Source organism: Botryllus schlosseri, chromosome 11 (assembly GCF_051294905.1).
Source record: "Botryllus schlosseri isolate E-star chromosome 11, Bs_hap1, whole genome shotgun sequence".
Taxonomy (NCBI): domain Eukaryota; kingdom Metazoa; phylum Chordata; class Ascidiacea; order Stolidobranchia; family Styelidae; genus Botryllus; species Botryllus schlosseri.
The window spans coordinates 25,056,781-25,074,552 of NC_137246.1; the positions used below are offsets into that span (position 1 = coordinate 25,056,781).

The window sequence follows — 17,772 nt, forward strand, 5'->3', positions numbered from 1 at the left end:
TTGTGTTGACACTAGGACATCATGTCTGGGGCGTGTTCGGACATCATGTCTGAGGCGTGTTCGGCATGTGCTGCCATTAATACATGGTGTCTGAGATGTGTTTGGCCTGTGCTGTCATTCAGACATGGTGTCTGGGGCGTGTTCGGACATCATGTCTGGGATGTGTTCGGACTGGGTTACCACTGGGAAATCGTGCCTAGTACTGCAACTGACCTTATAGTGAATATAGCGACTATCCTTATTTCTAACATGACTATCCTTATTTCTAACATCACTATCCTCATTTCAAACATGAGAGTGACCTCATTTCAAACAAATCTGACCTCATTTCAAACAAATCGAACCAACCCTCCTCGGTTGCTTCGATTGTCTGATAACTAATCACGGATTACAATTTCTTGTGGCGTTTTAAGCACCAGTTCGTCGTCGCCAACGAAGCTGCGTATTCAATCACTCGCGCGCGTATTGGTAAATGGTAAATAGTTGGCATTTACGCGCTATCACGGACTCGCTATTTGATAGAGCTTATTATTTGAAATCGCAGACGGCGGGCGTTAAATCTTATTGCTGTATGGGGTGGCCGCCACCCCATAAATGTGTCATGGGGTGGCTGCGTCACCCCGTAACTCGGCGCCTATATATATATATATGACAGCAGTGTTTACCAGAGTGTTTTGCTATGTCAGCCTCAGGATCACCGGACCGCGACCTAACATATCGATCTCGCCTTCCGCCACATGCCACCGCATTTTGTCGCTTGCCTTTTATATTCTCTGCTTTACTTTTCATTCAGTGTGCATGCCTCTTCCATACTTCGCCTACGCCAAGGTGATGCCAAGGTCTGATTTCAAAGACTACTCCAAGACGTTTCGGCACATTTCTATCTTTTCATTGTATCGCAGTTTTTGTGGTGTTTTGATATGATGAAAATATTTAAAAACTTATACTGATGTATTAATCATGACATTGTAAAGAAATACACTAAAACGCCTTCATTGAATATAGATCCACACGCTTCTTAAATTCTACAGTTGTTGTTGTTGTTGTCGTCGTTCATTCAACAAAAAAGATTTGGCGCTCATCGCATGTCGGCCTTTGCACCGCGGTAAAACATTCTACTGATTCGGTGGCAAGTGAGATGTACAGTGAATGTAGATATGTTGCGCTCATAGATCATTGTGCCCGTATGTGGATGGTGTTCTGCGACTAAATAATTCGTAAACTAATATAAAATTATGGATTAGTACGACAAATCAACATATTAAACTAACACTGGTTGATACACAGGATCGGACTTGGACAACTAGATAATTTAAGTTGTCTAATTTCACTAAATTAAAGCGAAATGCCAGTAATCTAATTCTAACCTAATTTGGAAAAGCTGGAAATTTTCTAGTTGTCCAAGTCTGCACAGGATGATTATTTTGCTCACTTGAAAATTCCGATGTATCCGACCATGATATACAAAAACGCAAAGAAGTTGAGCAAAATCAGGAACAAAGAATATTCCCACGAATAGCCGTCTTTTTTATCGGGGAATAAACGAGGAAGACACACACTGTGCGCCGAGTAATATCCAAAATACAGTTCGGGAACGTTTGAGCTGTTCAGTACAGTCTGAGCTTGCAGCATCGACTTCCACGTATATGAAGACCTATATGCAAAACGCACAGGCACAGCATTAGATATCTATATTGCTGATGTTATCCAGCTCGTTTTGAAGAGGGTATGATCGTATTGAGAATATGCGGGGCCTCGGGTAACAGCGCGGCATCAGATACCGCATATTATTGCGAAATGTATACATCCCATGGTAAAGGCATTAAAGAAAAGCTGTCATTCGAAAAATAACTAGTCCAGAGAAATACCGTTATAAATCTAATTTACGGGACAGTCTAGCCATAGAGCAATTGCTAAGCCATTTGTATAAGTTAGAGACACGGACAAAGATATAGCCAAACGCGTTTAAAAGAAAATGATCTCTCCAATAATTTATTTTAATCAAAGCGGAGTATCAAGTACACACATCCTTATACGGCTGTTGATGATGTTTAATAACGAACTGTGATCTATCGTCGCACTGGTATTAGCAAAATCCCAACTTTCATGACTAACGTGCTGCATATACAAAATGGCGGCGCTGAATGCAGACTACAGAACGCAAGGTCGACAGGTCACACCAAAAATTTATGACGCATATCGATAATGTTCCTACAACGAATAGTTATTCCCTCGTTGATAATTCAGTACGTTGTGGCTCAAAATCAGCGTGGCAGTTTCGGATATGGCTCATGTAACATTATTGCGATTAATCTTTCTCGGGACATACCCCAACGCTCTGCTGAAATTACTTTCGGGGCCAGTCAGCGCCACAAGCTTTTCCGTAAAAGTCGTCACATCCTGCTTACAGGCAAGTCCGAAGAACGGATTGCTAGCAAACCTGCGAAGCATAAAAAGTTGACACGACGTCGTCGTTTAACTATAGATAACTGACCTAGGTAGGTTAGTTATCTATAGTCTAACAGACAAAAATGCGATGTCAGTACGACTCACCAAACACACGACAAAAAGTACTCGGCGGCAGATGGTGCCAGAGGAGCGGTGGCCAGAACGATGGAAACGACCCACGCAAACATTACTGAAACGAGAACAGTAGAGAACTTCTTCTTGACAAGTGGTCTGGAACACGATAATCAAATAATAAACAGACGATGTACGCCTAGCTTGAGACAACGCAACCTGAAAACGACGTGGAGTCTATGTGACGTCATTATCAGCAATGTGAACACGGATGTTTCGGTTCCTATGACAGCAATCACGCCCAAGCTTGCGCAGGTGGCACTGCTCCGCCATACCATGTCTGTCTGGCAGTATTTCGTGACAGTGGCGTCTTTTATTCCGAGACACAACAGGTATATCTACCAAAGGAGCAACAATAGTTACTTGGTTCATCGGCGTCTGTACATTGAGTGGATTGAAACTCACGAAAGAAATATGGGTTCTATGAAGTGCCAAGAAGGCTTTTGGTAGGCTATCTCTTTTGTCATTTCCCTAACTCTCTAGTCAACTGAGTGAATGGTAAATTCGTTATTAATGTATATGTACCGACTCGTGCGTTTCAAACAGATCTTTTACCGACAGGTATAGCCAAGTAGGCTACTTCATGAATGAACTGGGGTTTGTATGGACCAGTGATGGGATGAATCGAGTCATGACTTAACTGGAGTCACTTTGACTATCGGTTTCAGAAACGTGGATAGACTCGTGACTCGCAGAAAAATTTACGAGTCTATTTCAAGTCATCAAGTAATCGGTGTTGACTAGATATCTGTGTCTTTTATATATGTTCGGATTGTTCGTAATGCGCTGGTTTGACCAGTTAAACCAGTGGTTCTAAACCTTTTTTCCTGCAGCGCCCCCTTTCGAAAATTGCCCGAGTCTGGCGCCCCCCAGATTTATATAAGGACGGTAGTAAAAACAAGGGTTAAGTGTTCGAAGTCCGCTCGGTTTTTCCGCGTTGGCACTTCACTATTGGAAATAGCTTGAATCGCGCCCGAGGAAAACTCGACTAATTAATGCTATGTGTATATGTATATTGAATGTGCTATATTCGAGATCAAATCAAGGTTGTTATAACAACCATCGGGCTCATACCATCTGGGAGATCAACTTTAACATGATTGTATTCCAAACAAAGCAGCCCATATTATATAACGTTCATGCAAGGTTGCGGGCCACAACATTAATAAACAGTATCATCATCCTTTATGGTACGATGAAGAAATATTCGGAAGATTTAATTATGTAGCTCTCAAATACAAATATATTTAGGTAATCATCTCGACCGAAAAGCTTCAAAGCCTCTTTAATGTACAAAGGCCTCCCACTCTCACTCTTAAAAGTGGTACAGTGCCTCTTTCTTCGATTTCGACACGCTGTTACCTGCAGGATAAAATACCTATTAAATAGTTCGAAAGATTTTGTGGAAAATAATCCGAGGAAACGTGAAGGGGGTATTTTAACGGGGAATTAGCGAATTAAAAGTACGCTCATTTAATTTATATGAATTACATTGAACCACTGCATAGATAGAAACATGCTAAAAAGATCGTCGGCCTACATTTCGCGCTGAGCGCGACGAAAAATTTCGTGATTTGACAGATTTTGCCGAATGTTAATTTGCAATGAAAACTCAGGAATATATAGAACTGTTATTCTACTATATGATCATATGTCCCTACTGTACCCTCTACTGATACGTTATTTTTCTTCGGCACCCCCATGCCGCCCTTGAACCCAGCGCCCCCATCTCGCCCCCTGAGCGTTTCCACTCTTTCAAAATCCAAATCGACCCGTGGGGGCGCTGGCGACAAGGTTAAGAAACACTGAGTTAAACGAAAAGATTTGAAGCGTATCGCCTCTAGAGCAACCAGGTATTCAATGATTGTGCGCTTCACTGTTTGGCTGGTAATGATGAAAATTTCAGGTACAGTGTCAATCCAATGATCATATCATCATATTCATATTACGCTGGTACAACAATATGTGGTACATAAAGCCTTAAAGGGCCGCAGGCAGTTGAAACGTGCATTTGTTCATAAAAATTCCAGTTTACCCCCAATAGAAGGTCTGCAAACGCTAGGTTCAGGACCAGTGTTCGGTTCGTGAGTGTGACTTGATTTCGCTGGACCTTCTTTTTGCTAATCGTTGAGATCTGATGACAAACAACGATGCCATTTCCCAATGTTGATATAAGTCCTGAAAAAGACGAGGGCAACAATAGATAAATGATCTTCGACTACAGAACAATGGATGATGTAAAATACAGACGGCAACCCTTAAGATTGGTGCAAAGCAATATCCAACATGAAGACTAAACATCTGTAGTTAAATAAAAATTCCTGGTGCAATTCGGTAAACGTTTAACTTTCATGCAATCGCACGATTTCTGCGAAAGATATGGCGTTGCTTCAAATTTACAACTCGCAGTCACATGTCTTTATAAAGGATATATTCAGCAGTTGTGGAAGCATACCACAATAATTAGAATTGATATCCATAAAGCTAACAATATCATACCGAGCGAACCGGTGCTACCGGATACTTTGTAATGTTTCCGAAGAAATGGGCAAATAGTTCAAAACCCTTGCCAATAAATTTGTTAAGATTGGCCAAAACATTAGACGAAGTCGCACGTTTGGCGATTTGGTTGCATCCTTTTTCATCCAAATTCCTATCGGACTGGTAACGAACGATCGTCGAGAATTATATTACCGTCATTATGACGTAATACGAGAACGGATGATGTGCAAAGTTCAAGGATCTACCTCTTTTGCGTCAACAAAGAAAAATTCCAGTTCTACACCGCATAGAGATAATTTTGGTTTTCTCCGCTAGTCTATTTCAATGCAATTTGCGGCAACGTTGACTGTTTATCACGACAGAAATGTAAATTCCACTAATGTGCGCATATTTTTGATTCTATCTGCTTTGGATGATGTGATACGGCCAATTCAGATGAGAAAAAAAGTATCGAAACTATAATTTTCGGTGATAATATAACTATTAATGAACCAGGGATATAATATCAGAGTTCGAAAAATTGAGCTCGATGTTCGACTCGCATCATTACTATTAATACTCGTTTCGGATCTGAATACACGAACCATATTGCGCCAGGCACCCTCTATTGGCGACTAGGGCTGGGCAAAATCGAGTACCTGAGTGATTCGATTCTGAACCACGTAAAATGCTTCGAGTCGAGTCGAGTAATCGAGTATCACTCATTATGACGTCATAGCAGAATATTATTTGTCAAAGTTCAAATATGTACCTTTTAAGCGACCACATAGAATATATTGCCTGTTATCCATCATATTAAGGATACTTTGTTATTTTTTTCGACCATACCGATTTCATTGAACTTGGTGACAATATTGTGGGATGATCATGACTTCGGAAATGTGCTATTTCCAGTAACGTTCGTAGCTTTGTACTTCATGTTTCGTATGCTACGATTCGGCCAATCAAGGTTTCAAGGCTTCAACAGTGAAATTAGCATAAACTCGTTGATCGTTGATAAACTCCTCGTTGATAAATCAACTTTCAGAGGTGAGGAGCGTATAATTTCAGTACTCGAAAAAATCGACTTTTACTACTCGACTCGAATCATTAAAATTAATACTCGATTCAGATTCGAGTACTCGAATCATTGTGCCCAGCCCTATTGGCGACCCATAGACCATTAGACTATTAGGTATAGTGGTTTATATATAGGCTCTCGGTGTATTGGCGTATTTCGCTTATAAACTTTTATCGCTATCCGCTTACATATATTGATTGGCCAATAACCTACCTAATATCCACAAAAATGCAACAAGAATGCGCGAGGAAATCAGACTTTCATCGGAGGAAAATATATCCTGTATGCAACCATCACATTCATCCCTGGCCTCCATGCAATCGACACGCTTGTCACATCTCTAAATATACGGCAGGACGTCTGCTATAGAGCTGGATTATACATTATATCGTCAGTTGGTATAGGCGGGTCAACATGCAGCAGTACATATCATAGCAGTACATCCGAATTCCCACAAACCTGGCTCATTGGTACGAACAGTGTTGATCCATCGTCGTCACAGTAAAAATGAGTGTCTGTCGAACAGTTCATCTCATCGCTCCTGTCATAGCATTCCTGGAAGTCACGGTCATTATCAACAGGTTGAGGAAATATGACTGGTATCCCATGCAGGTTGCTTCCGAGATGTAGTGGTTTCTTTTAGAGTATTTGTCACTTTGGTGAAGTAACTTTTTTGTGGGTTTGGTCACTATCCGGTTAGATATTCCGTCGGTCTAAAGCAGGGGTGTCAAACTCAAATTACGTCGCGGGCCGGACTCAAACCTTAAAACCGCTCGCGGGCTGCACTAGTCAACTGATTTCCAAATACTGTCCTATCTTTTCACTTGAATACCTTATTATCGAGTATATATAGGTAGTATCGTATATTAAATAGTACCACGGATCATAGAGGCTTTATTCTAGCAAGTAGTAACACCTTTAATCGCGAACCATGGAATTGGCAAATACACAATGATTGGCCGCTTGAATACCGATATGAACCGTTAAAACAGTTGCGCAAACAACGATATAAGTTGCCATGTTTCTATTCTGCCTTTGCTTTAGTCGTAATCTGGCGTTAGCCCTGTGCTATAAGGAGTGAGTAAAGAGATTTTACTGTAGTCCGGGTACCTTTTGAGTCGGAAGTGACACCTCTGTGCGACCACAGACATTTTAATTAAATATTTTATATGACTGATATATTCTCCAAGTAAACCGCGTATATCGGATCCACATATAGGCGATTTCGCTTCTGTGAATAACTACATTCGGTCCATTTATCCATAAAATTATGAAATCAGTGTGCACCTTTTGCCCTCTCGAAATTGGGTGTCAATGTCACGGACTTGTTCCTACGGTGAAACCAACACCCCGCAGTCGGATGGTAATATTGCGACCTATGGACTTGGACATGCTCGACATTTACTGAATTGAGAGATTATTTAACGAAAGTATTTTCTACAAAAAATCTCAACATTTGTTACAGGTGTACGGGATGATATAAGCATGTTTCAATTTACTCAAAATTGCTTCGCCGGCCGGATGCGGCCCACGGGCCGTATGTTTGACACCCCTGATCTAAAGTTTAGGGGTTTAGTTTTACCTTGTGTGAGTCAACTCAAACAATACACAAATGAAAAACAATGTCTGATTCAATGACGTATCGAGAGTATTTTATTTTCCAGGTATTGCCACTATTCCTTGAATTAAATGCCGGGCGTGATAGAACCTAAGCCAGTCTTGATGTTATAATATACTTAGAGGGGCACTGCACTCTTAAAATGATGTGGTCTCAAATTGAAGGGAAAATATATTTTGGCCGCAGCAGTTTTCTTCAGAACGCCACCGTAATGGAGCTGCAATGTATGGAAATTTCCACAAAAACATCACGCTCCAGCAGTCACGCAGAGATTGAACTTTATATAGTTGTCAGCCGATGTTATGAAGGAAATATGTCGTACACGCCAAGGTGGTTTAGATACCGCGTTCAACGGAAGATGTTCAGTCAGGAGATTTATGTCAAAATCGGGCCTAGTGTATTCCATTTCTGTCATGTACGACATATTTCCTTCATAACATCGGCTGACGACTATATAAAAGTCGATCTCTGCGTGACTGCTGGAGCGTGAGGTTTTTGTGGAAACTTCAATACATTGCAGCTCCATTACGGTGGCGTTCTGAAGAAAACGGCTGCGGCCATTTTTTTTCGTTTTGCCCTTCAATTTGAGACCACATCATTTTTAGAGTGCAGTGCCCCTTTAATACTCACTATATTAAGATCACACTGATGGCTTGTCGGTACATGAATAGGGAGTCTTGCGCTCGTGAGGTCGTTGCAATAGAACCTGGAAACGAACAGTATCATGTACCTAGGAATGCGACTGTCTTCTTATTTCGCAAAATAAAAGCCGCAAAATATTCGTGGTAGGATTTTAGAAAAGGTCAGGTTCAGCAAGTTAATAAAAGAGTAAAAGAAAGCGGCAAGAAACTTGGTTCTGGCATATCTAATATTGAAAAAAATCTCAAATCTCAAACGCAAGAGAAAACCGATCCAACAGATTATGATGACCGTTTTGCTAAAGCTTACCTTCCCGGACAAAACATTTCATCTTCTGAGGCTTCCGGAGTTGATTTGTTGCAGGTCGGGATGCCATCGCATATCTCACTTCCTACCAGAAAATAGTCTAATCCACTACATCTAAAATATTCGAACTTGTGTTAAACATATTAACAGTTATCGCAAGATACATAATGAGGAGGGGGGCTGATTAAGATGGGCTACGAAAGAATATAGGTGAGGCATCCATACTTTCCGTTGGTTTCGCCACAGAACGCGTAATTTATAGGACAATCTTCCCTCCTTTTATTCGAGCCACATTCGTCTGAGTAATCGAGGCAAGTTGGTATACCATCGCACGCATCCGCGTAGTAAGGATGGAATAACATGCTCCATTCCATCTCGAATTCATTCATGAAATCATCGTGTAACGACGCTGAAGATAAGTTCATTAGCTATAGATGTTGAATCCTCCATGAACAGAAAAATAGTCATACATGATGTCTTGTCTCCTCCTACTTATAGCGGATTTGCAGTCTAATTTAATATGTTTGATTGTACAAGTTACCATCGCAACTTGATCAAGATCTATTCGACTTTTACGTGCATTCGTATATATCTCTCAGACAATACTTAAGGTAACATGACATGCTACTCTAAAATAGTGGTTCTTTAACTTTTCAGACCGCGACCCAAATCTGACTATTAGTGATATGTCGCGACCCAAGCCCCACACATCAACGAAAATGCATTTTAAATATTAGTATGCTACGTTTATACGGGTAGGTTATGATTGATACGAAGAATGAGCAGACAATAGTTGTACACATTGCAGCTCTATGAAACGTGTCGAACGCACGTGATTTCAAATTATAGGGTGCATTATTTTCCTTCATGAGTCGTATTTTTACATTTTTATTACTGTCTACTCAGATTGCAACGACCGGACTATCTGGTGCCGATCATTTTGACGACCCGACACATCAATATCGAAGGTTTTAGCAAACGACCGACGGTCATTTTTGGCCAAGGTATTATCGCCGACTGTATTTTGGCACCGCACTTTGCCCAGCCTTATGTTGCCACAAACTTCATGTCCTCATCTGCCGCGGCTCCGAAGCAGTTGGCCTCGAAATATCTGTGTTTCATAGTCCCTCACCCGCTCGTTGCGCACCCCTATACTAAAGCATATGAACGGTTTCCGACAGTGTTTTCCAGAGAACCAATGTCGGACAAATCGTGTCATGAATTTCAAACAATTTGCGTAATACAAAGGTCGGCGCATTTTCATGATCAAGCCATATTGTAGTAACGACTCTTCTACGTTTCTCGCTTATTGGCTATAGTACCCAACACAATGAAGTATTCTCACGAAATCGCGCGAACCGCGAAGAAATGTTATTGTGGCAAGAAATTCAACAAATATCATACTCCTATCAAAAGATCATTCTGGTGACGTCACGACCCAAAATTATACCACTCGACCCACATTTTAAGAAATCCTGTTGTAAAAACATGGTGATGTCTGTCTAGCCTACACGCGATTTATCGTATCTTTGCTAGGTATGCCATATGTCCTCTTCTAGTATGATTTGTCCTCTGTTCCAAAAAAAGCGAAAGGTCCTCCAAGGACGCTCAAAAATGCCTATAGATGACCTATTTTTCGCATTTTCAGCTGGTTACCTGTACGTACAACAAGACTTTTAGGCGAGACGTTGTATTTATTTCCAAATAAATCATTGTAGTCCAAACATGCGGAATTGCTAGTTCAAAAACAGTCTTCCAACAAATTGCTCTACTAGTCGCAACTTATTGTACGACGATCTATGTGACATCTGGTCCATTTTAAATGCGAGGACACGTTGTAATTTCCCTGGTGGGAAGTCGAACTTCACAGACGCATTAGTTGGATCAGATCCAAGCATCTTGACGGTTGTATATAATTTCAATTATATTTCGTGCGAACAATTCCACGAGCTCGTTAAAATTGACCATTCTTTATTGGCAACAGTTAGCCGCAGAGTATTTATGCGCTGAATCTAAAATATTGTCTTTGTGTCTGTTTTTGTAACTTTTGCTTTACTTTGTTTTTGTAACTTTTGCCTGCAACTACTAAGGAAATGTAAAACATCAGACTCAAACGCAACAATTCTACTTTCGTTTTATTTGGCGAAAAAATTTCCTCTTTTTGGGGCTGAAAATATGGCTGGACTAATTTGTGCGGTATTTGTGTCTATATGCGTTATGCTGTAATTTGTGTTTTGGTTAGTTCTAAGGTTCGTAATAAATTGTGAGAGCCTACATGCACTTGAATGGTGAAAGAGGTGCGTATTAGACGATATTGCGAGGCATTCTCTTGATAATGTCACTTCGATTCTACCGCATCCTGTGAGACAATGGATATATTGTGGTCTATTATATATTATCGTAGTATTGTGGGTTTTTGTGAGGACAGGATATGACAGATTATATAAAGATTCGACAGTTAAAACGCACAGCATATATAGAGCACGGGATTCAACATATTCAATTATTTATATCTGCAATCCAGTCGATTCCAGTTCTCATTTTAACAACGACCTATTATATTTCATTTCGATCTCTACTTACTTCTATTCATCTTCGGCCATGAGTCAGAATCGTTCCAACCTTAAGAGATATAATGGTATATTAGTTTTTCGGACTTCACGCAGCGATCAAATATCAACTGTTCTAGTGGATACTACTATCACAGAAGCAATATAAGATTCGTGATGAAACAGCCACCAATATGTCGTTGCTGTTGAGGTTTATTATTCGTGGAGTTTCAACATCTGTGGCCATTTTACACTAGGCGGATATTTTTCATTGTGATTCCTGCACTGCCTACTTATCGGTGTTGGAATAATTATTTATCATTAATATTATTTTCCGTCATATGCGCGTTGCACAACTTGCTTTGTTGTCTTCAGATAGCTGTCCATCGGGTTGGGTGAGTCATGAATCACAATTTGAGATATGAACATTGAACATAGACAGTGAACGAATTTTCGAGGTATGCAATCAATTTGACAAATCGAAAGTAGGTTCGTTGTCATGGTTCTGGTAAACTGCCAAAGTATGGAAGAGTATGGAAAAATATTTCCATACCATACCATACTTGAACAGCACATTTCCATATTCCATACCGAAATCTCGTTCCATACCATACCATGCTCTGGCTGTGATACGACCAACGTAGCTTTCAAGGCTTTCAGGTCGGGAAAAAACATCGAAAGTAAAATCCTCCTTGATAATAATACGTTTTATCCTTCGTTGTGTAGAGGGGCGTGCAATTTCAGTACTCGAAGTATCATCTCTCACTGATCGACTCGAATCATCACAACTAATACTCGATTCGGGTTCGATATCGAATCATATTGCCCGCAGCCCTACTGATAGGCCCCCGATGTCTTAACTATCAGGTGACAAAGTTCTGAAGTGCCATTATTCGTTAATATCTTCAGGGCGCGCTAGAAGTTCATACGCTGGACTAAATCTCACCGATGGCATGCGTCCAATTCGCAACTGTGCTTCTTGGGTTATAGAATTCGCAGATGAACTTTTCTTCATGGCAGCCCAGCTCGTCTGAGCCATCATCGCAATCATCCTGGCCTATTTAAAATGATGCGGTTGTTACGATATCATTAAAGTTAGTATTACCCGAGGAATATATTCAGACCGTCACACTGATATATCTTCTGGACCTTTTTAATCCCATCGTCACACGTCATGTATTCTTCAAGAAAGGGACAGAAAATTTCGTCGGAACCGTCTGCGCAATCCTTTCTGTGTGATAATAAAAATCGGAATACTCGCAAACCAAAAAACATCGGAACACGTCATATAGATTAATAGTTTTAGCATATCTTCTTTTGTCACGAGAAGGCAGGGAGGAGATCACGAAGTTGGATTGAATAAAAACTGGATCATCGCATTCATCAGGATTTAACAACCCAGGATTAAGGAAACCGGATGACCGCAGCGCATAAAGCTAAGTTTTAATCTCATTATTTAGCAAACCGGAACAAACTGTACTTAACATTGAGAAAAATTCCTACGCGGAAGTATTTCTAACAATGACAATGACGATTCTGCCCTATGAAATGCTTCACTAAACAATCAGACAAAACCAGAGCGATACATATATCAATATTATGAATCAGTTTCTTCGCTGTACCGCACTGATTACACGCGACATTCAATTCGCTATGATGATAATTCTACCTATTATCACTATTATAACGAAACGAATGTGGGGATATCCGAAATCAACAATAGGATCATCTCGGCTAATGCTGCTTTCCAAACCTATAAATACCTGCTTTGAAACTTCAGAATTTGGATTGGTAAAGGAATAAAATTTTTGAATACCTTTGTGACAAGTCGGCTCACATATGGCTGCAGCGTATGGTCTCTTTCGGAAAATCAAAGAAACGTCCCGGATGTCCGCGACAGACAATTTTTGCGAAAAATGGTACATGGAGGCTGCACTCGAAAGGGAACCGACCACGTCTTCAAAATTAGTAATCAGAATCTTCATAAAATCTGTCGCACTGGAAACCTCTCATCATTCATTGATCATCAAGAAGGTAAATTGCTTGCACACATTCGAAAACGTAATAACAGTGTCGTGAATTTAATAGCCATTGAAGATGAAAGCAAAATGGAAAAAGGAAGACCCTCTACAACGCTGATCGACTATGTCCTTAATCGTAACGACACCGACACTTTCACGGGAAATTTAATTTATAATTGAAATCTTTGAGGCTCTCATTTTTCGATGGATACTTCCATCACATCGGTGATGGTGCTTTTAGTCTGAACGAAGACAGAGCTAGACATATATATTATATATATACGTATTTCCGTCGCAGTATCTTTCATCAGTACCTTGACGTTTCATTCAACAACCTGTCAATTGACAGCCAATGGCGCGTTTTCGCATTGTGATGCAACAGATATCGCACCACTACTTGCTTAACAGCACCACCTCCGGATAATCATCGCGCGTAACTTTGTGCAACTTTATGCGTCCGGATTAGCAATTTCTATTCACACTATTAGCATTCTTCCGGATCAGTTAACTCTCCGCCTAAAATGCGCCACGATTAGCAGTTTTAATCACACGATTAGCATTCTCCCGGATCATCTAACTTCATGATCTCCTCACTAAATCCGATTAATCAATTTACCTGAATCGATTAACTGAATGCCGACAAACTGCGCAATCAAAGACCTAATTGGATTTATTAGAATTCTTATATAATCCCGGATAGTGGAACGGGAACAATAGGGTTGTTCAAATATCCAAACATTACTGAAATGCTGCGGCATAGAGCCAAATCTGTAGATTGTTGACGACAACAACAACAACATCAATCAGCCTGCAAGGAGCTCCAAGGAAAGTCGTTTACATTTCGATCAGAAGCTTTTGAAGTTAGCCGTCGGCGAGTGGGTTGGGAATCTATGAAGGGGGCGGGCAAATACAAGCCTAGTATCCTGATTGGTTGGATTTACACAGAAGCCTATCCCTATCTCGCATTATATAGTGGTCACCAATATTTTATCAAGTATGTTTGCGATGATTCCATGTTCGGTGAGATATTGAAGCAGCGACGAATAAGTTTATAAATGATTATCGGGAACATATTAATATTTTATTCAATATGCGATGATTATTCACTTATATATTGAAGTTTTGTAACTCCAAGAGTCGCTTCTAATATTTTATAATATTCAAACAGATATAAATCCTTTGCTTTGGAAATAGATTCATGGCCAAACTATCTATCCAAATCGAAAATCAATAATGTAACAGTATAATGGGTAGTATGCTAGGGATAGTGGGGACGTTCTGCTCAAATTCGCGATCGACATGAGAACCTTGATATTCAGAGGTTCGCGTTGACAAACGAACCTTACAAAGTTCTTGGCCTGCGAATATATTTGTGAAATACCATTATTTCCAGTAGTCTTTTTATCTCTTTAAATTTCAACTTTATATCGTTCGTTGCATCGAGATGGCAACAACAAGAAAGAAAAGTGTGCTTGACATTGCAAGATACGGACCGGCAACACTTCAAAACGAATATTACGGACCGATGAACCTTCACAAATCAAAATTCACCTTTAATTACGAATAATTCATGCAATAGTGGGATCTTATTTAGTGCTGCTTTTTTTGTATTAGATATTTATACGTGCTTCTATTGACGTTTCTGCAAGGCGAAGCCAGCGAAGTCCTGTCCACTAACATGATTATGATTGTTCGGTATCATTTGAAAGAAATGCGACCTTGCTTTTTGTTGTAGCGCAATTATACTGCCAAGCGTCGGTTAATTGCACCGTCGGGATTTAAAGAGCTTCTTGGAGGTACAGAACTTCAATATACAATTGAATAGTATATTCAATCGTCGGGATTTAGCGAAGTTTGTTTAACAGTCCCCGTAGATTTCACATACAACATGTCCAATAAGAGTCGTAGGTTATACTTTCAAGCAGTTTCTTACAACACTCGCACCATTGTCAGGTGCTGCCAACGCTGACCATGAACTCACTATTATGACACCATGCTCAAAAAAACGTTGCAAACTTTTAAATCAATTTAAAATTATGACGTTTCATTTCTCAAATTAACTGGCAATCGTCCAACCTTTTACAATATGGAATTGAGATATAAAATACTGATATATTTGGCTGGCCGACTGTTGAGAACCATTGACATATTTGTTCCGTGGTGCAAAAATGGTATTTGCATTACTTGTTAGCGTTTTTAGCGCTCGTATCCTTAGAGCTTTCAATAAAATTTCTCGTACCCCTGCCCATTTTTAATACAATTTCTACTGGTACATATATTAAAGTCAAAAGGACAATTCAGAAAAGTTGAATAAATCTGGCCAGAAAATATTCTATTTCTTGTTGATTTGCAAAATAACTTGGGCCTCTGAATAGCGTATAGGCTAAATTCCACAATGCATCTCGTATCTCCTGTTTTGGCGCTTCGTAGCCCCAGGCGGTTCACGAGCCCCTGGTTAAAAATTCATGTAATATATACTGGATGTGAATGGGTATCCTGAATACGGACGCAAAGATATCTCGTATCTAGTGGACTTCCGTCCGATTTTTGCTAGTTCCGGGTCAATCTAAATATACATGCACGTAAAGTAGACATGTACGTTCGTTTGTATGGAATCAATATTGTGGCGTCATATCTTCGTGCTTTGAGAAGCTTTTATAGAGCTATATATGTATAAAGTATACATATAGTGGTGCCGACAAACTCTAAATTGGTATACTCTCTCTCTCTCCACGCCACGTGAAGTTACTCATCTGACCTATTCGGGTGTCACAATCCCTAGTTTGGGAAAGAAGATCCTTCAGATGAATGCGAAAAAGACATTACTACCAGTGTCAATTGCCCGCTGCATTTAGTATGACGTGATTCGCATGATAAAAAATACTTGACATAGTGGAAACTGTAACAATTGAACAGGAATTTCGGATCTCACCTGAAGTCACATACTTGCCGAGGTTGAAGGCATATCGAACTGCTATTCCGAGCAGCGTTTGGGATGCATTGCAGTCTGCCGCGACAATCGCAGTCACCCTCTTAAATGCAGTAAAAATAGAATAAGTATGCTTATGGGCATGTGGCTCAGTATCTCATTGTGCAGTGAAATTATGGAAGTGAATATACATGAAAATATTCTGGCAGGTATTGCACGAACACGTCTGTGAGTATTTCTCGTAAATATAGACGTTTCCTTGCATTTGGTGATCACCAAATGCCTGACTATAAACGCTCAATAGCTCACCTGAGCAAATTCTATCGCATATACTACTTGTATTCAATTTCGCAATGTCTTCACCACACAAACATTCATCAGAGAGATCTTTGCAGTGGAACAATCCATCACAGAGCTGATATTTCGGAATGACAAGAAGGCCATCCAGACATCGGAAGCATTCATCGTTGAAGTAAGCTATAGAAATCAAAGGGTTGTAAATGACATGATGACTGAAATGAAAGGACCCTCTCGGCAGCTGCATATATCACGCATTTGTACATTTATGTCATATATGGTCATACATTTGTCATGTATGGTATATTGCTGTATATAATGATGAATGTGAGTGTGAAAAGAACCTAAAGAAACCTACTTCAAATATCCAGACTAGAAATGTTATTAGTAACAATGAAGCGATTTTGTAATAAAACAACACATATAATTGGTTTCGTTGATGTTCTTGAAATGGCGATCACACTGAAGGCAACTTGCCTGCTGTACTGGTGCATAGGGATCCACAGAATCGGTTACTACATAGAACACATATTTAGAATGACGTGACGTATATTTCTACCTTCGGGGCTTCATTTCCTGCAATGACTATATCAGTCCAAAATCGTTCACCTCATTTTGAACTCTTGTTGCTGTTGTGTAGTATTCATCGTGTTTGAGCAATGATCATATTATATCAGTTCGATTTTCTTATAGGTCATTACTGAGCTGCCAACTTATTATACGCCCACTTGCGTCCTTGGCTTTTGAACTTTTAAGCTTTTGAGCTTTTGATTGTGATTGAAGTACGAAAATTCAGCAAACCAACCTATCGATCATATTAAAAGTATAGAAAGTGTGATTAAACTATGAGCGTCTACCGTCAGTCTGTTTGCCATCTTCGCAAAAGCATTCATCGATTCCCGCTGTACATTCTGAAGAATTGTCGCACACGTGGGCTTCAGGTAGCACACACATTTTGGCTCCCGACTTTCTTGGGGACGGGCATTGAAATCCACCGACAGAGCTGTTGTAATAACAGAAGACTTTTAGCTTTCAGGTAATCGAAGAAGAATAGCCGGAACAATGTGACAGAAGGATCGTCACTTTCAATCACTATTTGTGCATGATTAAGGAATAACGGGTTTTCGCTGAAACTATAGTTACTGTTCCTACCTACGGGTTGCAGCCGCGATTGTAAACACTACCACACAATATTTCATACTCAACGGAACGTTTGATAGCGGGCTAATATTTTGGACCACATTTACGGGTGTGATGAATTGAAAGCGAGA

At 40.1% G+C, this 17,772-nt stretch overlaps 1 protein-coding gene across 4 annotated transcripts in view; it reads right to left on the minus strand.

Moving 5' to 3' along the window:
• LOC145450390 (uncharacterized) overlaps positions 1–17,772 on the minus strand; it is a 39,098-nt gene that overhangs the window by 7,120 nt on the left and 14,206 nt on the right. For all 4 annotated transcript variants that reach the window (XM_080328911.1, XM_080328908.1, XM_080328910.1 and 1 more), the window contains 16 exons: positions 17,359–17,504; positions 16,514–16,681; positions 16,208–16,307; positions 12,379–12,485; positions 12,201–12,311; positions 11,289–11,327; positions 8,931–9,114; positions 8,709–8,819; positions 8,391–8,466; positions 6,602–6,697; positions 6,356–6,482; positions 4,616–4,758; positions 2,740–2,918; positions 2,554–2,679; positions 2,330–2,440; positions 1,433–1,654 (listed from right to left, as the gene is read on the minus strand). In XM_080328911.1, the coding sequence (XP_080185037.1) occupies positions 1,433–1,654; positions 2,330–2,440; positions 2,554–2,679; positions 2,740–2,918; positions 4,616–4,758; positions 6,356–6,482; positions 6,602–6,697; positions 8,391–8,466; positions 8,709–8,819; positions 8,931–9,114; positions 11,289–11,327; positions 12,201–12,311; positions 12,379–12,485; positions 16,208–16,307; positions 16,514–16,681; positions 17,359–17,504 (2,046 nt within the window). The remainder of the gene's footprint in view (positions 1–1,432; positions 1,655–2,329; positions 2,441–2,553; positions 2,680–2,739; positions 2,919–4,615; positions 4,759–6,355; positions 6,483–6,601; positions 6,698–8,390; positions 8,467–8,708; positions 8,820–8,930; positions 9,115–11,288; positions 11,328–12,200; positions 12,312–12,378; positions 12,486–16,207; positions 16,308–16,513; positions 16,682–17,358; positions 17,505–17,772) is intronic.